Source organism: Triturus cristatus, chromosome 8 (genome assembly GCF_964204655.1).
Source record: "Triturus cristatus chromosome 8, aTriCri1.1, whole genome shotgun sequence".
Classification (NCBI taxonomy): Eukaryota; Metazoa; Chordata; class Amphibia; order Caudata; family Salamandridae; genus Triturus; species Triturus cristatus.
In genome coordinates this window covers 1,519,711,806-1,519,736,613 of record NC_140591.1, presented here as the reverse complement: position 1 = coordinate 1,519,736,613, position 24,808 = coordinate 1,519,711,806, and the positions used below count along the sequence as shown (strand labels likewise).

The window sequence follows — 24,808 nt, the reverse complement described above, 5'->3', positions numbered from 1 at the left end:
AGTTACAAATGATTACACTCTGCTGACCCCGCCATGCCTCCCGCCGTCCTCCAACTCATTCCGACTATCCTATACATACAGATTGGCAACACCCCATCCTCTCCCTCCCAGGCACTAGGCTGCACGCGGCTTAAGTCACGCCTAGCCAGGGTCCCGGGAAGCAAGTGGGGTAGGTAGAAAGGTCAATTAGGAGGCAGACGGCAAATGGGGGTTTGCCAGCCACTCTGGAAGTTCACCCACAGGATGCAGAGCAGACACATGCCCAGGGCAATGATAGTCACACCCAAAGGGGACCCAAGAGGCCTTCCGGCACCAGCCCACCATCTCTTGACCCACTTCCGATAGCTCTCGGAGGCATTCCTCCTGCCTAGTCAATCACTCTCACCACCCAGGCCAGAGCAGGGCAAGATTACCTGACAACAAAGTGTCGTAGAGGAGGGCCATGTGAGAAGAGGGCAGTTGGTCCACTGCGCTGAGGGCCAAATAAGGGACCAGTAGATGAATGGAGAATGAAGAAGGGGGCCCTCTCGGAAGGTGGAGGCACCCCGTCATTTACCCATTGATCAGAGTCCCACCCAGGCAATCCAGGCACAACGTTGGGTGCACGATTATACGAGTTGCACCAGACTGCTCCAGTCACATAAAAAGAAGAGTTGTAAAATCCGTGCCTTCTTGGAAATGAGGCACAACATCAAGGGCATATCATTTTTGGACACACCAGACAGCTCCAGTCACACACACGATCGAAGAGTTGCAGATTCAATACCTTCCTGGAAATCAGGCACAACGTCCAGTGGACGTCGATATTGCTCGTACCAGAAAGTACCAGTCAAACACGCAGGCGATAGTTCAGCAATGCCTCACGAGGTAGAAGGAAGCACTACTATGGTTACACCTCCACCTCTGAGGGTCACAACCTGCAAATTGGACATCACACGCAATGATCATGCAGTTGGCGTGTCGCATGAGAGAGATGCCGCACAATCTAGGAGACGGGTCACTTGGGTTCCGCAACTAGTGAATCCGCTCAACACCCACAAGACACTTATGGGTCCCTATGCTCAGGGGGCTACATGCCTTAGAGGCGAGCAAGACTTTGGGCTCTGCACAAGATGATCCGGTCTGTAGGCACACTGCTTAGTTCCACGTCCATGCCACAATACCAGTTGCAATCCAGCAGATGAGGTGGGCACTTGAGAGGGCACCATGCTTCAGATGACCCAGTTATATGATGTGGGTTCCTCTTAGGAGATCTTTGATGTCCCTGAGACCTCTGAAAGAACAGGGGAAAAGCTGAACAAGCCCTTGGCAAGAACACTTAACTTTCTAGTAGTGGTATTTCTGCACAAATTACGACAAAGCCACCTTTACCACTGGCAGAGGGTTGTTGCTGCAAATTCAATGATATGAAACATCATGAGTCTGCTCCACTACAAGCCACTATTGCAGTCTGAACTGATTTCATCCATTTCCCCATGTTAGCCCATGGGAAGAGCAAACCTCATAGGCAGTGAAAACACTCATGGGTATTCCTCACTACCTGGGCAGGGGACATATATGTGTACCTGCCCTACCTTGCAACTTCTAGTTGCTTCCCCTTTTAAGACGTAACCTCGGGGTACTTGGGTGGAGGTGAAAGGTCCTCTAAGGATGGCTCATGACTTAAACAGACAACAGTCTGAAGGAACGCACTATTGCGCACATCAGCCTGCAAGGGCAGGCTGGACACGTCTTTGAGAGCGCCATCGGTCCAAAGCACACACCAGACTGCAATGGCAGACTGGACTCGTATTTAGGAGCACACTCGGTACAAAGTGCATACCAGCCTGAAATGGCAGGGTGGACACGTCGTTAGGAGCACCATTGGTGCGAGTGCACATACCAGTTGCAATGGCAGGCTGGACACATCTTTAAGAGCACCATTGGTGTGAGTGTGCACACCAGCCTGCAATGGGAGGCCGGACAAAGTTCTTAAAACATAGTGGTACCAGAGTGCACCCATCGGCTGGCCATGGCAGATCTTACCGACGTTTTAGAAACTTCAGGTAAGCACCCTTCCTAACATGTGTAGGAGGGGCGCACACACTTTCACTGTGCACTTACAGTGGGAAAGTGTCCGAGGCTCTAAGGCCGTCACAGAGGTATCTCCACCCCCAGGAAGTGTCCCATTGAAAGAGCATACCCCCACTAGGTAGGGAAAACCCACATGGGGTTCATCCCTACCAGGGCGGAGCACACGCCGATGTACCTACCCAGCCATTCACCTACCCCGGTTTTGTGGTAGTGAACGGCCCCCTCAGGGGTGGCTATAGAGTGAGACTAGCCACCCTGAGAATGAGACATTTTTGACAGGCCAATCAGGCGGGTGACACATTCAGAGCAGCGTCCTCCTAGTAGCCAGCGTCGCACCAGCCCTGGGTATGTGGTGTACCTTTTTACAGGGCACTCACAGGTACGACAACTAACTCAACCAAGTAAGCACCCTAGCCTGACATGTGCAGGAAGAGCAAGTCACTTTCCCGCTGCAGTACTGTTGGAGAGTGCCCAGACCCCTAAGGTCCGGAAAAGAGAGTTGCAAAAACCAGGATTTTAGGGAAATACCCCTAAGAAGGGTCAATTACAACAAGCTTATTATAATGTTACTTTAACCTTTGGTTTTTCAGTGATGTTTTAAGGTTTTAAAAAAAACCATATCTTTTTATCGTTAACTATAACGTTACATTAACCTTTAGTTTTGTCAGTAAAGTTCTTGGTTTTTATGAATATGAAAATGCAACCCCACTTCATGCACAGCCAAAGGCCGTGAGCTTCAGAGAGTTGGTTGCAGGCACCCTTTATGAAATCAGCCCCGAGAGTCGGCTACCTGGGGCATAAGTTTAAGGGGCATATGTACACGGACTTAACGCCACCGTAGCGTCAATTTTTTTACATTACGGCGCCTTTTTATTTATCACCGTATTTACAAGTTGCCTCTAACTGCAGTTAGCTGCACTTTTCCGGCGTTAACGTGAATATTTAAGATCGCCACTTCTGTTATTGGGGCTTAAGGAGATGCAAGGTGGGTGCAAAAACTGCAGCTAACCTCAATTCGCGATATTAATGAGGAATTCTTTGTATGGTGCAAAACCTAAAAAGCTGCCTTTAATTCCAGTTAGAGGCAGTTTTTTAAGACCAGAAAATAGCTGATCTTAAAAATGTTGCAAACACTTGGGGCCTCATTTCAGAAGGTTTTGGTGCTGGACAGCTCTGCAAGGAATGTTGCTGCGCTGCGACAAAATTACAGGGCAGGAATGCACACCATCAATAAGATTGGGCGCATTCCTGGGCCTCATTCATGAAAACTGTTGCATCTCTGCGACAAAACAGCGTTGCTACACTTTTCACTACGCCCTTCTGGCGACACCATGGGTGCGCTGTATTCACTGTACGGCGCTCCATGTTGCAAATAATGAGTTACGTCTGGAATCCTGACGTATCTGTCAGTGCTAAAGTCACGCATTGCAGCAGTCGTGTTACAAGCATGACGCAACTCCAGCAATGCTTGGGGCGAGACTATCCCTGTGGCACTGTGTCACCCTTAGCCTGCCATGAGGCAGGCATAAGGTACTGATGCAGTGGCGTCCTACAATTGTTGCAGTGACATCTGATGATGGATTTCACTGCGCCACTCCTATGAGGCTTTGTAGCATGGGAACGCCCACCCTGCATACATCATACCTAATGCTAGTATAATGTAGCACAGGGCTTTACAAGGTCATGCATATACCTAGATGCGTCACTTTGCACATATGGCGCAACGTGTTACAAGAATCACACTGCAAGTACGTCAAGAAAATGACGCACCGGCGGGGTGAAACAGCCCCCCTGTCTTTTACCCCTACATTGGCGGCCAATGGCTAACATGCACCAACGCAGCCACTCTTGCGCCATGGTGCAAGGGCGACTGTGTTAAGGAGTTGATTGATGTTGTGGCTCCATCTCTTCTCGAGACGTCTGCAGGTAGTGCTGGCCCTGTGGAGGGTGGGAGTGAAACAGTTGGCCTTCCTGGAGTGTTGTTTGCCTGTTCTTTTCTTGAGGGGTGCCAGGGTCTCGGATAAGTTGAAGATCCATCGGTGGCGTTCGCGCGCTGCAGTGTTGGCGTGAAGTTCTTCGGTGGCCTTGATCCAGCTGCGATGGGGAGGGGCAATTATGGCGATGGTGTACGGTGGGCATGGTGAAGGCGTGGTGTAAACAATGATGGTCGGTACAAGAAAGTCCTGTGGCGTGGCTGTAGTTGAAGTTCCTGCTGGTGGAGAAGACGGGCTCAAGCGTGTGTAAGGCTATGTGGGTTTGTGCGGTGACTAGCTGCGTGAGTCCGATGTTGGCGAGGTCACCAGGAGGGGGGTGGTGTTCTGGTCACAGGGGTTGTCCAGGTGGAACTTGAGGTCCCTGAGTAGGATGTAGCCAGTGGATGGGAGAGCCTGGGGTGCGATGAGGTCTACAATGGCATCAGTGAATGGGGGGTTCATGGCCCGGGGTGCCTGTAGATGAGGGTGCCGCGGAGGGTGGGGTTGGGATTAGGCCGGATCTGGAAGTGGAGGTGTTCCATGGTCATCGCCGGGTCATTAGAGTACGTGGTCTGTCGGAGTGTGCCTTTGTTAGACAATGCAATGCCTCCTCCTTGGCGCTCGGGGTGGTCAGTGCGGGTGAATTTGTATATATATATATATATATATATATATATATATATATATATATATATATATATACAAATTCACCCGCACTGATATATATATATATATATATATATATACACAAAACAAAAAAGGTAAAGTGAATTTATAGTTAGGTGGAAATGTCAGTTAAAACATCACATTTTAAACTAAAAATAATCAGTGAATTTAAGTGCCTTGGGCAGTGCTTGGCACTAAGCCCTGCCCCTAAGCCACACACCCTTTAAAGCCCATTCCCCTCCTCACACAGTGAAAAAGTTTGGTAAATCAGATCGGATTATTAGTTCTAAAAGTAGGTATTTATCAGTGTTTAACTTTCAGTGACTATCCTGCATCCAGATGGTAATGTTCCAAACCAGTTCTGAAATGCAGTTTGGAGGGCAGCATCCATGTCAGTTTTCAGAATAACAACTGGCTTTGTAATGGATTCGGTTTACACTTAGTGTAAGTAGATGTAACTTATGACAGTATGAAGTAAACCTAGAATGGATCTGGCCGTGCTGGACGTATGTGGGACATCTCTGGTTTATATAACTGAAAGACCCCTTTTTAGGAATGACAAGGTGCAATGAGCTGGTTGGGTTTATAAAAACACTTTATGGGTTTGGTTGTTACTCATGTTATTGGTGGGTACATGGTTGGCAAAGAGGTCTCCTACTTCTGGACTATATGCAGTGCTGGGCTAACTGTGGCCCAGAGGGTCACTTCTAGTGAACCTGCTGCTCCAGCTACCAGGTTTTGAAAACAAGCATTTCCAAATCTGTCTGTGTGTGGTACCACTGATGACTTGAAAACCATAATTCTGTGGTACTTCTGAGCGGGCAAATAGGCTCAGTTTAGACTGTGGACATGAAAAATGCAGCAGCTCCTATATCTAACCACTGCACATATAGGGCTGATCAGAGCTGCTGGGTGCAGGGAACCATAAACTGTACGCCAATGTCTCACACTTCTTCACCCACACTGCTAAGCAATGCGTCTCATAAGAAACTACCTGCACCTCATTGGCCCTCAGCAATGAGATAGAAACACACCCCACATAGGATCAGAAACAAAGATAACACCCTTCCAAACATACACCCTAATCTGTGTAATGTACAGCCCATGTAGCAAGTACTTCAGTGCCCCACTTAAAAGTGATAAGCGTTATGTAATGCTACAATAAAATGCCATGCAATAGGAACTCCTTCTGCAATGGGAGGTGGTGAGGACTACATCGAAGGTGCTACGTGTGTGGCACATAAAAGCAGTTGACTGCTACGCTTTGGCTCGAGTTCAGTACAATAGGGGCTTTTAATCTTGCATTAGTCTATCAATAAATCATCATAGGAAGAGAAAACTATTTACAACAAACCTTCTTAAAAGTTATAAGCTAAATTCACGTGAATTTACTGACTTATTACTGTATTTTATTACTAGTTCTGTTTTTATGCTCCATACTGTTTTCTTTCTGTTGTCGTTAGCTGCTTTGTTACTTTTATGAGTATTGTATATTTGACTCACTTATATCTTTGTTTGCTAAGTATACTCCTGTTTTCTACATCTTACATGTAAAGCGCTCTGATACTCGCAAGGGTCTTGTTCCCGCTATATAAAACCTTCAAAATAAATAAATAAATAAGTTCTTTTAAATTGCATTGAGTATATTACTGAGTAATCTCACAGGAGATAACAAAATCATTATTTTTTCTTGAGCTGCAAACCTCTACGGAATTCTTTTTCCATGCATATCTAGTGAACACCCCAACAGTCGTGCTATTGACTACCACAGGCCAATCCATAGAGTCATCAAAACGACTTCCCAGGTAGTGAAAGTATACCAGCATTTAAAGAATCCCTCTGCACTTGTACATTTTGTATCTGCAGAGGGGCAGATAGCCATATATCATTCACGAGGTTGTGCATGTAGCTACCATTGCCAGGCAATCTTAACCAACACATTGTCACTGGGCACATCACTCCATCAACTGAAACTAGACCAAGTAGCTAAAGGAACCATCTGCATCAAAAAATCATGCCAATTTAATATTGCTTGTGGGTCATTACATCAACAGAATCCAGGCATTCAATATTTGCAATATCTGAGGATTGCCTTCCTTCTTAATGGAGTCTGGATTCTTGCTATTGAGGGTACACAATTTACTTAACCCCTTCAGTGCCCATGACGAGCTGGACTCGTCATGGGCCGCGGTGGCGCTGTGCCCATGACGAGTCCAGCTCGTCATAGACCCCGCCCGCTAATGCAACGGCCGGCACTGGGCGGGGAAAGGGGCGGGCACTGAAGGGGTTAATCAATGCAAATCAACTCAACTGCATGCCTCAATCTCACAGTGAAAACGAGAACTCAGGAACTGCACTTGGCATGATGTGCTAGGGTTTAAGAAACTGACAACCATCCTGGTGGTGGCTATATAACAAATGATGTATCTTAAGGCCACCTACCTCAGAGCAGGTGCATCGGATGCAGTACATAAGACCTTGAGGTTCTAAGTAAGGATGCCAGCTCTCTCCTGGTCCATATCTCTTTCCATGAAAAATGCAGAACATGTCAGGACCTAAGCATACAAAAAACAGAAGTGATAATGAGTGTGAAGGAATACTGGCACAGGCGGGCTTCACTTTGCTGGATGCTAAATCTGGACCCTCTTTCCAGGGCCTGCACATTATTGCATTAATGCTACAGTGGATTTCTGGGCATAGTAAGTACAAAGAGAATCAGAGAGTTATAGTGGACAATAAACTAGCTATGAGCATGCACTGAGATTCAGTAGCATAAAAAACCAATGCATCACTCAACTGTTAGACGATGTATCGGATGTATAAGGGCAAACAACTTCAGCTGTTCGTTTCAGTGACCTAGCACACCTATTTTTTTGCCTTTGTATCCTTAACTCCCCCCCTGCGTATTGAATAGGTGGCTGTGTTTGAGTAGCCCCTTAAATCAGCAGCCACCAGAACACCAAGTCAAGCACTTCCAGATCCTAAAATCATAGACAAAGATCCCTGGTAACCATTACTGGCCCCACAAAAGTCCGATGGACCCCTATGCCCATGAGAACCGAGATGGTACAAAGAACGAACTGTCGAACACTATGAGAATTGTCCATGGAATGCAGAACCGGGACTCTTTCTAAAAGCCAATATTGACTATCACCTGATAAACGTTTAGATTAGCAACATTGGAGCATATTTACAATGGCATTGCGCCACCGGAGCGTCACTTTTTGTGATGCTCCAGTGGCGCTGTGCCCTGCTACATATTTACAAAGCAGGGCTAGGCCACTTTGCGTGGCTTAATGCTGCCTTGTAAATATGGTCCTCCCTAACGGAGTTTTCTGCGGCAAAGGGGTGTGCAATGGGTGTTCCCACGCAACACCCATTGCTTTTTGACACTGCTCCAGATTATAAGGATCAGCAAAACTGAAGCATCGTCAAAAACGTATGCCTCCCCAGGGGAGGCTTAACTGCTTCCATGCTTATGACGAGCCCAGCTCGTCATGAGGTACAGTGGAGCTGTGCTCATGACGAGCTGGGCTCGTCATAACGGTCGCGGCACTCCCACGCGCAATTGATTCCCCGCCTGTGGGGGAAAATCAATCAGCTCCACTGTGCCTCATGACGAGCTGGGCTCGTCACAAGCACAGCGCCGCCGCCCTCCCCACGCCGTGGGGGAATTACCCCTGTGGCGAAGGGGTTAAGAGTGGTGCTACCAGCAGAAAACTTTTATTTCGCCTTGTTTTTTGCTCTTTCTTTTTTTGCTCTTTCTATGTGTGCTGCATTCAGCAACACACATAGAAGGAGAAAAACACCATTGATGATTGCTTTTGTGCAGGAAGGTGTGCCTTCCTGCACAACAACAATCCTCCCTGCTATGCAGGCACCCTTACACCATGGTGCAAGGGTGTCTGCGCTGGCCCTAGCTGTTTTTTTTGCGCAGGGGTGAATACAGGAATGCGCCGTATTGTTGTAAATACGGCACATTCTTGTACTTACAAAATGACGCTGTTTGGCGCAGAACCACGTTGCGCCATTTTCTTGTAAATATGCCCCATTATTTCTAAATGTAACAGTTGTTAAATTTCAGGATGTTAATTAAGCTCTTATTCCTTTTGAAGAATCAGTTCTCCTTCAAAAAAGGTGCTTTTTGGAGATATGCTAATTGTACTATGTTTAAAAGGTGTAACTTAGCTAGATTGAAACAAAATATTGAAGACAATCAATACTAAAAGAAGAAGTAACAGTATGGAGACAAGATTCTATGTAAACATTAAAAGAAAAACCTTTGTCGCCTTAGGAAACCTGGTTACGGAAATAATGTCCCTAGTGAGACAGTTGTGCAATTCATCATTCATCATCATCTTGATTTCGGCTCAAAAGAGCCATAAAAGTACACAATACCACAGCACATTAAAAGGAACGAATAAATAGACAAAAGAATAAAATAAATACATGATAAGAACATACAATTCTCAGGAATAATAGAAACGTTCAGCAGCCAACATTCCTAGGCGAAGTGTAAGAACAATAAAATTATAAAAACGCTGCATAAAAACATAGTTATGTTCATAAAGTTTGCACTCAATAAAAGGAAACGCACAGAGATACCTCCCTCATCCTACTGGGGTCACAGATGGGAAGCCTCTAACAATAGCCTAAAATAAACTCTCAGTGGGCCCTTGCTATCCAGGCAACTAAAGTTATAATCTGAATTTGGGTTTCCCACATATCAATAGGTTTTGATAGTGTGTTAAAGAGCACGGTGCAAAAGGCAGTAAAAGTTTAACCAATATAGTTGTAGTATTGTACAGGTCACAGCACTGTCTAATATAACACATTGAGCTTAAAAAGTTGGAAACTGAATATACATCACTGGGCCTAGAACCTGACTTACAGATATTTAAAGCTAAATGTTGGTTCTCTAAGTGGAGGAGCTGGCAAAGAGGAATGATCCAACATTTGCACTGCTCAGAATAAGCAATGCAACAAAATAAGACATGTTCTTCATCTTTCATTTACAAGCTTCAAGAAACATAACCCTGATTGAGTAAAAAGTACATATTATGCTTATTATTGAAACTCTAAGAAGAAGCTTTGACACATATCTAAATTCTACGGTTGGTTGATTCCACATTTGTGTTGCATTTGTGGTAAGTTACATTTTAACAATCATTCAGAAATCCAGTAATTATTAGTATTTTCTAAGTAACAATACTTCATTGGGAAGTTTGTACGAGTGAGTGATTGTAAAAATGAACAAATGTTTGGATGGGTGAGTGCAATGACAGATGGTTCAGTGGGTCATGCATATATGAATGGTTTCATAAGTGAGTGCATTGAAGGATGAATAAGTGAATGCATGAAAGGTGGAGGGAGGACTTGGATGGGCACAGATGGGTTCATCAGTTTCAGAAGTGGACGCATAATCAGAAATGATAATGTTTTTAAAATGTAAAGATTACCAATATTATGCCACTGCATGCATTCCACCATGGCCAAGCATCATTGTGCCACCATTGTAGACAGTAAATAAGGAACCAATGCCATTATGTAAGCATTACACAGGAGTGGGCACCACAATTCTATAGATGTCAGCAGTATGTCAAGAATTACTATCAAATTACCCTGACCCGCAATGAAGATGTGGTGGGCATGAGCATGGCATGGATGCCCATATTCTTTCAAGCATTGTCATCTTTATGCCAATACTTACTCCCATGATGCCAGGGAGAGCATAATTCCAGAGGTAGGTACCAATGCCATGCTGTCTTGGGTGTGCACAATATGCATAGTCAACTTCCATTTTTGCCAGAGCCAACATTAGTGTATCACCATCATCATCAAATACTTTATTTTCACAAAGATCTTATAAAGTGTGAAGTGCAATTGAAAATAGAACAAGCAATGAAATCAATATACAAAATACAATATACAACAGTGGTTAAGAGCAGTAAAAAGTTAAAAGGCAATAAAAAGAAATAGCCTCGATTTTAACAAACAAAACATTTAGGAAGCTATGTGATACATTTAGAGCGTTTGATCCATAGTGAATGCCCAAATCTGGCCAAACCTAATACCACCGCCCTGCGTGTATCTGTAGCTAAGATTCTAATAGCCTCCAAGTAGTGCCCAAGTCCTACCAATCTACACAATGGCACAATCCAAATAGCCCGCAGATTTTTGTAATATGGGCAGAAGAACAACAAGTGGACTATTAACTCTGAGCAAGCTTTACATGCAGGACATTGATCATCTGTGGATGCTTTGCTACACCATTTATTACAGAACACTCTAGTTGGCAAAGTTTTGAAATGGTATTGAATACATAATTTCAGTGCCAATGGTGGTGCAATTTCATCAATAGTTTGCTCATAAAAAGGGGCAAATTTAAAATTCATAAAATCTTGGGTCAAGGTACCAACCCGTTTGGCCGCATCCTTCTCCACAATAGTATCCCAGTACATCTTTTTGACCCTACATTTTGGGATGGGGCCCAGTTTTTTGGGGGTAGACCAGTATTCCACCATCCCAAGGCTCTTCAATAGATTCTTCAAACAACTAAAACATGGGATAAAGTTAACCTGGGATCGCTTTAAGAGATCTATTGTGTCTGCTCTATATGGAGTGAGCTGATTTACTGACCACAGGCGGTGCCAGAACATTAACTGCTTGTAGCCCATTTTGTGCAATATCGTTTTTTGACCTAGGTCTAGAAACAAGGGGGCCAGAGGAGTGCTAATGGGGAGGTTTAACATTGATCGAATGAACCTTTTTTCTACCAGGGTGAGGGAGTTTGTATTTCCAATACCCCACAATTCGGCCCCATAGAGCATTCCCCCCAGTATGTTGGTATTATGAATTTCTGACACTGGGGCTGCTTTCCCTTACACAATTGTTTTGTTTATCTTGCCTACATGAGCAGTTTGCTGGATTAGTGATAATTGGGTCTTTTTAATTTGTGATGCCCAACTTAAATTTGAGGTTAGGTGAATGTCCAAATAATCAAATGCAAAAACTTGCTCGAGGGGGCTATCTCCTAGGTACATTTGTCTTTTGGGTGGCTTAGAGATTCCCTTCGAAAAAATCGTATATTTGGTTTTTGCCTCACTTAGTACCAAGCCATGCTCCTTACAAAATTTGGTAAAATTATTCAGCAATTGTTGCAAACCAAGAGAGGATTTAGAGACTAATAGAGTATCGTTTCAGATGGTACTCTTCGATCCCCCACCTTTGGGGCATCACATCCATCCATATCTAGATAATCAATCAGGCCACCAATAAAAGAGAGAATAGCATGGGTGCGAGTACGCACCCTTGTCTCACTCCACAGTTGACAGGGAATTGTTCAGTGAGCTAGTTATCATCCCTCCACCTAACTTGAGGAGTGTTTGAGGAGTGCAGTGGAATTATGATTTCTAATAAGTTGTGTGGCAACCCTATTTTGGCCAACGCTCTCCAGAGCTTTGCTTGTGGTGCCAAATCAAATGCAGTACATAGGTCCTCTAATACTAACCTCCCTCCAATAGAGACACAGGAAGCGGAAAACTTGATCCAACGTGCTAATATTCGCACGAAAGCCAGCTTGGAGATCGCTCAGGATATGGTGCTCAGAGATTCATTCCTGTACTCTTCGCTGCACCAGCTTGCAGAAAATGTTCTGCAGTGAGTCTATTAGGCTTATAGGCCTATAGTTGGCTGGATTAGCTCTATTACCCTTTTTAAAAATTGGGATAATCGCCGCTATATTCAATGATAGGGGGATATCCATACCTGCTACAATAGCATTTGTAATCATGTTGATGGAAGGGACACAGAAAGTTAAATCCTCTTTAAACAAATCGTTTGGGATTCGATCAGGGCCGGGGGCTCTAGCTGCAATACTAGAGCAAATTGCCACTCGAGTTTCTTCCATGGAGAACACCTGGTCCTCCGCAACTTCATCCCGGTTCAACCCCCACTCTCCTAGTGGGGCCTCCGACTTGAAGTTACCTTGTGAATAAAGCCCCCCAAAATGGGTTACCCATTCCTCAGGTTGGACTGTATACTCCAATTTTGGTTCCTTACCGTTAAGCCAATAGACCGCTTGTTTCCAAAAGGATGCTAAGGATACATTTTGAAGGGTGGACCAAAGGGAGTCTTCCCATCTCTTCCTAGCTGACTCTGAAAGCTTTCTTATATTTTCTTCTGCATATCACTAAATCTGAGTGAACATTGGATTTTGCTGCCCGTACAAGATCAGTCTTGGCTTTCCTACAGTCCTGATTGTACCATACTGCCTGTGTCTGCCTATGTTCCAGTTTCTGATCACTGCATGGTTTGGCTAATAGGTCCCCAATTTCCTGAAAAGTGGATTCATGCTTGGAAGGTAGCTTCCTGAGTAACCTATCTTTGGGACATTTCAACAGTTCTTCCACATTCTCGCGTACAATGCTTTTCACTGGTTCCAGGACCTCAGGATGTTTCTCCACCCAGTCCCATCTGATCGTTCCTATATAATTTGTAATTGAAAGTACTTCCAGATCTTTCTTACCACAACTGCCTATTTCTATAGAGTTTTCACCCAGATTCTATAAGGACAGGGTATCATAAATACCAGCATTAGACCAATAACGTGAGTGCCTATCTCTCCTATCTATTATATTATACTGCACATGTACTCAAAGAACAGTGTGCACCCCTTCAAAAACATGCACAGAGTAGAAGGACACATCATATTAACTTTCTATAGCAATCACATACATTGATATTGAACATGCTAAATTTCCCTAAGCACCCAAAGAAGATTACAAACTCATGGCACATCCTTCCACATTAGGGGCACTGGTTTATTCTTTCTTTTAAAAAAGTGCAAGAACTGAATCCCCACCGCAATGTGATAAAACAGAAACACAAAACAAGAAAACAAAAATACACCAGCGGAACATCATATTATATAAACAAATCACAACAGCGCAACAAACAAACCGCACAGCATACATCCAATTTACCACATCAGATTCACACATCACAATGCATTGTTGTGTTTGTTCCTGTGTAGTTTTGTAAAAGTGTGCAGCACTGGTGTATTGTTATTTCGGTATTGTTTTGCATGTGTGTTTTATTTTTAATAGTAAGAAGCTATGTTTTGTTAGGTTCAGTGTTGATCTGTTGTGTTGCTGTTGTACTGAACTGTGTTGTGTTGCATGTGATGTTTTATTTTTATGTTGTGTTGTAATATTTTTATCCAATTGTGAGATTTTGTTGCATTATTGTTGTTTTGATGTTACCATATTGAGTTGCTGTGTTACTGTTGCTGAGTTTTGTTTTGATGTCTATTGTCATGGTTTGTAGTGTTGTTAATGTTGTTGCATTTTTTGTGTGTTGTATTATTGATAATGTGCTGCATGTCTTGTGTTACTGTTATGTGTAGTTGTGTCTTATTGGAATATATTGTAACTATAATGTAGATTGTTTTATATTGTGGTGTTTTGTTTTGCTTTGTAAGCTATGTTGATGTGGTATGGTGTTCATGATTTTCATAATAAGTGTTGGTATTGTGTTGTTCTGGTGAATACTGTTATATTTTTGTATTATAGTTTTATTATACTGGGTCGCGTTGGTTGTTTTGTTACAGGTGTTTTGGTATTTGTATTTGTTCGTGGTTGAACTATTATTGCACAATTGTGTTGTGGTATTCCGTTGTTTTGGTGTGCAGTAGTATTGATCTGTTGTGTGTTGGTGTATTTTTGTATTATGCTGGTGAATTTGTATTACGTGAAGTTGTAGCTCTTTTGTAGGGGCTTTGTTATTGCATTGCTGCGCTTTTGTTGCATTTATTTGTTATTATGTTGTGTTAGTTTATTATTGTGTTGTATTTTTGTCCTCTGTTATTGTGGTATTGTTGCTCACGTCTGCTGTATTATTACTTTTGTGTTAATGTGGTTTTGCAGTTATTGTGCTTTTATCATCCCATTGTTTTGTGATTTGTGCTATTGTGTTTGTGTTACTATAGTGTGTTGTCATTGTGTGGTCTGTTTTTATGTTGTGTATTTTATTGTTATGTATGGGGTTATTGTGCAGTAAGTTATGTTGTATAATGTTCTTCTTATTTGTTGGTGTTGCCCGGTATTGTGTTGTATTTTGACATTGCGATGAGTTGTGTTGTGCTGATGTTTAATTTATTTGTGTTTGGTTATTAGTAGTTTATTTTGTGTTATTGCTATATTCTGTTGTCTTGTTGAATTATGTTGGGTTTTTTGCATGCAGTTGTGTTGTTGTGACATTCTGTTGTGTTGGTGAGGTATTGTGTACTTTCGGTGATGTAATATGGTGGGGTACTGTGTTATGCTGTAGCTGTTTATTGCAGTGATTTTGCTGCTGCACTGCAATGTTGGTTATGCGTTACTTGTGCTGTGTTAGTGTATTGATTTGTTGTGTTGCATTTTGTGCAGTTTTGTGCAAGTAGTTTTGTGTTATTCTTGCTGTGTTGCTATTGAGTTGTCTTATAAGTTTTAGGGTCTTTTTGTGTTGGTACGGTGTTGTGCTTTGTTGCTTTTTGTTCTAATGTACTGTTACTCTGGAGTTACGCTTTACAATATCTATTGTAGTTTTGAGCTACATATGAATGATCATAGCAAAAACAGCAATGATGGATTGGGCATGCAAAAAGACTTAAGCTGTCCATCACTCAGTAGAAAAGATGCCTCTCAGGAGAGCCAAATAAACAAATAGGCCGCAACGCACCACTGCTTTTTCCACCTCAACACAGATTTCCTCCACACACAAAAACAAATATTAAGCGCACATGAAGTCTTCCTCAAACCAAATAAACATCCACCCAAACCTTTATCTGTTTCCTAGAAAGAAAAATGTATTTGTAGAAGAGTAAAGGTTAACTCTACCAAGAGCCCCCAGGAGTGCTGGAGTACTCACAGAAACCGAGATGGGGAGAGGAGTTAAGAAATGCTGGTCTCTTTATCTACCCGTTCCCTGGATAATCGTGCCACACATCCCTACATGGTCTCCAGTTTTACCTTTCCTTTTTAGGTCTCGCGAGCCAAAGGCTCGAAAGAGACATTTTATATGTGGGAATTTCAAAGTGCTACCCACACTTTTGGCTGGCCTAAACCTTGAGTGCACGAGATCACATGCACGTGCACAGCTGCTCCTCTGCTCATTGCATTTCCCCCCTCCCTTCTCACCCAGCCCTTTGATGCTCTGCTGGAGTACTTTCACTTTCGCCGCTTTGCCCCTTGCATTCCCCCCTCCCTTCTCACCCAGCCCTTTGATGCTCTGCTCGCATCTCCCTCCTCCCTGGGCGTGAAGGGAGACAGAGCCATCCTGCTTGATTAATGGCATTCTTATGTGTTCCTGTAAGCGCTCGCTTTAGGTCTTTCTCTATAACCTGTAACCCCACCCAGTCTTTTCGCCCTCTCCATGTGTCCTGTTCTCCTCATGGGGTCCCGCTCTTTGCTCCCCATGTACCTCCCTTGCACCCTCCTTTTGCCCCCTTTCACTCTCTCCTTGCTTCCTTTTCACCTTCCGTACTTTTTCTCGAGGCGCACTACAAACACTGTTCAGTTTTGCGTGTAGTCACAGTTCTACCACAGAAATGTACACATTCTATTGCTTACAGACTTCAAGCCCATTGCACTCTAGCTGCAAAACCGATCCATTCATGTGAGTGTTTTAGTACAACGCGTACACAGCGCACTTTCAGTTCTGTGCCGGTGCGAATTACAGCGTGCCATGGGTATACACAGACGTTGCCCAAGGTGGCTATTGACAAACACTGAATGGGTTTCAAGCCGCTACCCAAAAAACAATACATTGATATACAGAGCACGCGCACAGTTTTGCGTGTAGCCACAGTTCTAACACAGAAATGTACACATTCTATTGCTTACAGACTTACAGCCCATTGCACTCTAGCCTGTGGGCCCCGTGAACTGTGGAGAATACAAAGTCGGACTCGCATGTTCAGCACACACTCCCCCATCCTCCCCAACCCTCCCAAAAAATGGAAAGGCACAAGTTTAACACTTTAAAGGGCTCCGCTTATTATCGGAATGGCACCAACATCGTATTTCTGGCTATGGCTCCTCACACTGTCTCATTAAGCAAGCCCCCCCTCAGCCGCTGCCAAACCGATACATTCATGTGAGTGTTTGAGTACAACGCGTACACAGCGCACTTTCAGTTCTGTGCTGGTGCTGATTACAGCGCGCCATGGGTATACACAGGCACTGCCAAGGTGGCTATTGACAAACGCTGTATAGGTTTCACGCTTCCAAACCGATCCATTCATGTGAGTGTTTTAGTACAACGCGCACACAGCGCACTTTCAGTTCTGTGCCGGTGCTCATTACAGCGCGCCATGGGTATACACAGGCACTGCCCAAGGTGGCTATTAACAAACGCTGTATAGGTTTCACGCTGCCAAACACATCCATTCATGTGAGTGTTTTAGTACAACGCGCACACAGCGCGCTTTCAGATCTGTGCCGGTGCTCATTACAGCACGCCATGGGTATACACAAGCACTGCCCAAGGTGGCTATTGACAAACGCTGTAGAGGTTTCACGCTGCCAAACCGATCCATTCATGTGAGTGTTTTAGTACAACGCGCACACAGCGCACTTTCAGTTCTGTGCCGGTGCTCATTACAGCGCGCCATGGGTATACACAGGCACTGCCCAAGGTGGCTATTAACAAACGCTGTATAGGTTTCACGCTGCCAAACACATCCATTCATGTGAGTGTTTTAGTACAACGCGCACACAGCGAGCTTTCAGATCTGTGCCAGTGCTCATTACAGCGCGCCATGGGTATACACAAGCACTGCCCAAGGTGGCTATTGACAAACGCTGTATAGATTTCACGCTGCCAAACCGATCCATTCATGTGAGTGTTTTAGTACAACGCGCACACAGCGCACTTTCAGTTCTGTGCCGGTGCTCATTACAGCGCGCCATGGGTATACACAGGCACTGCCCAAGGTGGCTATTAACAAATGCTGTATAGGTTTCACGCTGCCAAACACATCCATTCATGTGAGTGTTTTAGTACAACGTGCACACAGCGCACTTTCAGTTCTGTGCCGGTGCTCATTACAGCGCGCCATGGGTATACACAGGCACTGCCCAAGGTGGCTATTAACAAACGCTGTATAGGTTTCACGCTGCCACACACATCCATTCATGTGAGTGTTTTAGTACAACGCGCACACAGCGCGCTTTCAGATCTGTGCCGGTGCTCATTACAGCGCGCCATGGGTATACACAGGCACTGCCCAAGGTGGCTATTAACAAACGCTGTATAGGTTTCACGCTGCCAAACACATCCATTCATGGGAGTGTTTTAGTACAACGCGCACACAGCGCGCTTTCAGATCTGTGCCGGTGCTCATTACAGCGCGCCATGGGTATACACAAGCACTGCCCAAGGTGGCTATTGACAAATGCTGTATAGGTTTCACGCTGCAAAACCGATCCATTCATGTGAGAGTTTCAGTACAACACGCACACAGCGCACTTTCAGTTCTGTGCCGGTGCTCATTACAGCGCGCCATGGGTATACACAGGCACTGCCCAAGGTGGCTATTGACAAACGCTGTATAGGTTTCACGCTGCCAAACCGATCCATTCATGTGAGTGTTTTAGTACAACGCGCACACAGCGCACTTTCAGTTCTGTGCCGGTGCTCATTACAGCGCACCATGGGTATACACAGGCACTGCCCAAGGTGGCTATTAACAAACGCTGTATAGGTTTCACGCTGCCAAACACATCCATTCATGTGAGTGTTTTAGTACAACGCGCACACAGCGCGCTTTCTGATCTGTGCCGGTGCTCCTTACAGCGCGCCATGGGTATACACAAGCACTGCCCAAGGTGGCTATTGACAAACGCTGTATAGGTTTCACGCTGCCAAACCGATCCATTCATGTGAGTGTTTTAGTACAACGCGCACACAGCGCACTTTCAGTTCTGTGCCGGTGCTCATTACAGCGCGCCATGGGTATACACAGGCACTGCCCAAGGTGGCTATTAACAAACGCTGTATAGGTTTCACGCTGCCAAACACATCCATTTATGGGAGTGTTTTAGTACAACGCGCACACAGCGCACTTTCAGTTCTGTGCCGGTGCAAATTACAGCGCGCCATGGGTATACACAGACGTTGCCCAAGGTGGCTATTGACAAACACTGAATGGGTTTCAAGCCGCTACCCAAAAAACAATACATTGATATACAGAGCACGCGCACAGTTTTGCGTGTAGCCACAGTTCTAACACAGAAATGTACACATTCTATTGCTTACAGACTTACAGCCCATTGCACTCTAGCCTGTGGGCCCCGTGAACTGTGGAGAATACAAAGTCGGACTCGCATGTTCAGCACAAACTCCCCCATCCTCCCCAACCCTCCCAAAAAATGGAAAGGCACAAGTTTAAAACTTTAAAGGGCTCCATTTATTATCGGAATGGCACCAACATCGTATTTCTGGCTATGGCTCCTCACACTGGCTCATTAAGCAAGCCCACGCCTCAGCCGCTGCCAAACCAATACATTCATGTGAGTGTTTGAGTACAACGCGTACACAGCGCTGTAGTATGTCAGGATCATGACATACTCTTTTAATCTCTCAGTTTTCTATTGGTTGATAGGTTAAGAATGTTAGCTGTGTCATCTGTGATGTCACAGAACTCTATGTGGAAAGTTCATATGTAAACTTGTTCAGTGATCGTTTGTCCCAGCTTCTGGATGGATGGGATCCTTTTCTATGGATTAAACTTACTATCATTTACCTGCCTGTTTCCTGCTATCTTTCTTAAGAGAGGATTTCACAAGCGCACTTTCAGTTCTGTGTCGGTGCTGATTACAGCGCGCCATGGGTATACTCAGGCACTGCCCAAGGTGGCTATTGACAAACGCTGTATAGGTTTCACGCTGCCAAACCGATCCATTCATGTGAGTGTTTTAGTACAACGCGCACACAGCGCACTTTCAGTTCTGTGCCGGTGCTCATTACAGCGCGCCATGGGTATACACAAGCACTGCCCAAGGTGGCTATTGACAAACGCTGTATAGGTTTCACGCTGCCAAACCGATCCATTCATGTGAGTATTTTAGTACAATGCGCACACAGCGCACTTTCAGTTCTGTGCCGGTGCTCATTACAGCGCGCCATGGGTATACACAGGCACTGCCCAAGGTGGCTATTAACAAACGCTGTATAGGTTTCACGCTGCCAAACACATCCATTCATGGGAGTGTTTTAGTACAACGCGCAAAGTGTGTGCTGTACACATGGCAACACCGTGCCACAGCGCACTGTTGCAAGGAATGCTTTGATCCTCGGAGGCTAACAGACCTCACTCTCTGCATTAGTTAACCCCGTCTTGGCACTGCATGAAAACAGGGTACACACTGTCCACCATGAAGTGAGACATTGTCCTCGGGGCTGGAGATCCTATTTAGCAATCTGCTTTAAACATTGTGATTCATTTAGGCCATTAAACATAAAGGAGCACTGGGAACGCTGATAACATGGATTCCATTTTGAGTATTGACTACAACTTTTAAAAAGCACGCAGTACTGAAACAAGCATTTACACTGCAATAGGTCTCGCATTTAAAAACAGGCATTTGCAATGCACTAGATCGCGCATTGACACGAGTTTGAGATATTGGCATTGCACATAACAATGCATTTTTTTGGGGATTACTTTTTGAATACTTAAATAGAAAGGATTTGTTATTTACAATACCAATAGCTCCAACTCCAATAAATGCGAGACCTATTGCATTGCAAATGCTTGTTTAACTTTGCTCTGATGTGTCTATAAGCAGACATGTTTTGAAACTATTTACCTTAAAACCTGCTAGTACCTTCTGCTGTTTCCATTTTCCAATTGCTCATAATGTGTGAGTCCTACAAGGTCTCATGCTTTACCTTTGCTTTCTCTGTACTATTGTCCTCCTGTTCCTGTATGCAAGAAACACAGCATCCAATGTTACGCCTAAGCCTCTACTCCACCCTACTGTTCGACACTCTGCTCCACAGCTCCAAGAATACACCGCTAGTAGCAATGCAGCCCCCACACAGTGCAGTAAAACTCAGCAGTGCATGCCCAGATGTGTACTCCATCACCCAGCAGTCTTCAGTGACTGCAGAGTTCTGCATAAAGCACTCAGTAACCCCCAAGGCATGCTCAAATACTGACCTTCACTTGCTAATTCCTAAAGCATATCCAGATATACCCTAATTTCTTAGTGATCCTGAAGGCACTCTCCTATTTGCCACCAATCCAGGTGGGACTCTCTGTGTGTTTTTTGTATGTAGTCTCTGTGTATGAGCATCTGCTTGATGGTCCCTATGTGGACAGCATGTCTGGTGCATGGGTGCCAGTTGGTATGGCTATCTGGCTGCATGAGAGCATGTAGGCCTGTATATGTGGTAATCTGAGTGAGTCTGTGACTTTGTGTTGGTCAGAATAAATGGATATCTGTAGGTTGGTGGATAGTGTGATGTGATTATAGAAATCTTTATTTGTGTTGTAATATTTGCATATTTTCATGCCTGTGGTATCTAAGGAAATGCATGTGTGGATATTCTGTGTCCGTGTTCATACAATGTGTAAAAGCAACACATATTGGCTTTCAAAATTCTAGTTTTTGTAGCTGACAAGAATTTGGCATTGTAGGTTTCAATTTTACCATTATAAGTATAGAGTTAATAATGGCAGCAGGCAAAACGCTCCTAGCCAAAAGAATGAATGCTCGCTGAAGGTGGTCAAATATGAAAAGGGGAATTAGGACATGTCCCCCTTGGTCGTTGCCATGCTCACTTTGCCAATGGATTCAAGCTAGCCTGGCTGATGAAGGGTGTTACCCAGAAACCGGTCCCAGGATGCTTGTTTCTGGTTCAGGGAAGAGCTGCCTTGGCAGTTTGGGCTGGACTGTTCCCATGAGGCACAGGGTCAAGACTGATTTGCAAATGGGTGGGTCTGAACTGAGGTGGTGAAGTGATCTAAAGAATGATGATGGATTCAACCCAGATCTGTGACTGGGGTTGAGTGTCTGAAATGGTTCAGTACTCCGTCCCTCATCTCTTTGTGTTTGCTTTGTTCGCCCTAAGTTGGCAGGGTATGCCCAGACGTGGGTCCTTTGCTCACTTTGCCAGTGGATTCAAGCTAGCATGGCTGATAAAGGGTGTTAGCCAGAAACCGGTACCAGGATGCTTGTTTCCGGTTCAGGGTAGACCTGGCTTGGCAGTTCGGGCTGGACTGTTCCCATGAGGCACAGGGTCAAGACTGATTTGCATAGGCTGGGTCTGAACTGAGGTGGCGAAGTGAGCTAAAGAATGATGATGAATTCAACCCTGGTCCGTGACTGGGGGAGAGTGTCTGAAAATTTTCAGTGCTCCGTCCATTTGCGTTGCCATGTGCCCCCTGCTGTTCATCAGCCTGTGCCCCCTTGTACACAGCCCTGCACCCAGCAAAGGCATATCCCAGTGTTATTTTTATCAAGTATTGCTGGTGAGTGGCTTGCACGTGGCTCAAATAGCGTGTGTCTTTGGTGCTGGATGTTCTGTACAAGGAACTTGTGCACATTGGTCAAGACTTAAGGAATCCTGTCCGTTCCTGACCAGACCCTAGGCCCTCTAAACCAGAAGACAATTTAGTCTTCTAATTTCCCAGGTAAAACAGTCAGATTATTGGATAACTCTTTCTCATTAAGTAATTTCAAGATGTACATGAAGGCACCAAACGAGAGAAGGTCTACAAATAAGACTACATCTTCTGAGACGGACAGATCATAAAGAATCACCCGCAACATCCTTGTACAAGGTCTAGACAGTTATATCAATCATGAGCTCTTGAAAACAGAGGCCTTTGTCACTGCTCTGTCTATGGGAGTTCCAAGATCTGTTGTTGTGGTATGTAGTCTTTAAAACATCAACATTGCACAAGTTTTGGTACCTGAAACTAAGAGATGCTGCACATGGCACTGATATGGTGAATAGGACTCTGGCAGTTTTGTGTGGATACACAGAAGAGGTGATTTAGTTGGATGAATGTTAAACAACCACAGAACTGTAAATACATTTATCATATATTCACATACACCTAATTACAGTGGCAAACTATTGAGGTAACAGGGTGCAAATGTAATTGCTACTCTAAACGGAATGATCTAAACCTAGATGCTGCACCTGGATGTTCAATTGTATGTAGGAGATTTTGTTGGCTGAGTGTAGGTTGTGAGTGTAGCTTTCTTGGCTGAAGAGGGGTGAAACCCCGAAACCGGTCCTAGGATGCTTGTTTCCAGTCCAGGGAGGACCTGGCTTGGCAGTTCGGGCTGGACTGTTCCCATGAGGCACAGGGTCAAGACTGATTTGCATATGGCTGGGTTCAAACTGGAATGGCATGGTGAGCAAAAAACTATGGATTTAGGCCCAGATCTCTGTGCTAGGGTGAATGTATGACATTGTTCTGCATTCTGTCCATCAACTGTTGTTTTTGCATTTGGCACCCCGAGTGGGATGGGTCTGCCCAGATGTGGGTCCTGTGCTCTCCATACCACTGGAATCAAGCTATCCTGGCTAAAGAGGGGTGAAACCCCGAAACCGGTCCTAGGATGCTTGTTTCCAGTAAAGGGAGGACCTGGCTTGGCAGTTTGGGCTGGACTCTTCCCATGAGGCACAGGGTCAAGACTGATTTGCATATGGCTGGGTTCAAACTGGAATGGCATGGTGAGCAAAAAAACAATGGATTTAGGCCCAGATCTCTGTACTGGGGTGAATGTATGACATTGTTCTGCATTCTGTCCATCAACTGTTGTTTTTACATGTGAGTGGGATATGCCATAAATGGCTCTGAAGACCATGATTAGTAGCATTTCAACCCTGTCACAGGCCTGTCACTGCAGATCATGTGTGTACAGTTTACTGCCATTTAGACTTGGTATTTAAAACCCTTTGTCAAGCCTGAAACTTCTATTTTATTACACATAAGCCACCCCTAAGGTAGGTCATAGGTAGCCCATAGGGCAGAGTGCTGCGCAAGTAAAAGTTAGGACATGTGCTCTTAAGTTTTGCACGTCCTGGTAGTGACAAAAACCCATATTTGTTTTTTACTACTGTGAGGCCTATTCCTCTCGTACCTTAACATTGGGAATTCCTTAATACACTTTTAAGTTGTAATTCCTCATCAGAAAGGAGTCGCTTTGCCATGTTTTACATATTTGGAATGGTAATTATAAATCTTCTTTACTGGTAAAGTTGGGTTTAACATTACTATTTTAGAAATTGCATTTTTAGAAAGTGGACATTTCTCTGCTCTTACTCTTCTGTGCCCCTGCAGCCTGACTCCAATACACGTCTGCGGTGGGTGACAGCTTCATTTTGTGCATTCTCTCTAGACAGCCACAAACACAGGAAAGTTAGGTGTGCCTGAGCACTCATCGGCATTCTGTTCACCCTTCCTGGGCAGGAAGGGAGAGAGGAGCTGACATTTGCACCTGAATAGGTAGTGTCCTTTCTCCACACAAAGGGCTGAATACCCCTTACTAATAGTCTGGAGCCAGTGCTGGCAAGAAAAGACCTCTGTGCACTTCACAGACCCTTCTCTGAAGCCACCCCCACTTCAAAGGCACAACTGAGTATAAGTACTTTGTCTATGACTCCATCAAATCAGACACTTCTGGACCTACATCTTGACTCTGTCAGAAGAACTGCTGTGCCTCATTAAAGACTGATACTCTGCAGGACTGCTCACCTGGAAGGCCTGCTTTTCTCTTGTGCTGCCCTGCTGCCTGCTGCTCTCTGACCCTGCTGAGGACAGCTGGACTCTGCCTTGCACCAAAGTGATCTCCAAGGACTTGTTGACTTGCCTCCTGTTGTTTGAGACTCAGGGTTATCAAAGTCTCGACCCCTGCTCTTGTGCCTGGTTCACTGGAAGCAGACCTAGATACTTGCTTCAGAGGCACCGACACATGCGCTGACTGTGTGAGCAGAAATCATCTCTGAGGCAGGAGCAGAACCCGATGCATCGCATCAGAACCCCCACAAAGCCTGCAGAATCTGACACATGGAACCGCGCATCGCTGCCACAG

The 24,808-nt window shown here is 44.7% G+C and overlaps 1 protein-coding gene across 1 annotated transcript in view; it reads right to left on the bottom strand.

The window, feature by feature from the left end:
- CHRDL2 (chordin like 2) overlaps positions 1-24,808 on the bottom strand; it is a 672,596-nt gene that overhangs the window by 506,207 nt on the left and 141,581 nt on the right. The window contains exon 2 of the mRNA XM_085623361.1: positions 7,155-7,267. Within this exon, the coding sequence (XP_085479487.1) occupies positions 7,155-7,267 (113 nt within the window). The remainder of the gene's footprint in view (positions 1-7,154; positions 7,268-24,808) is intronic.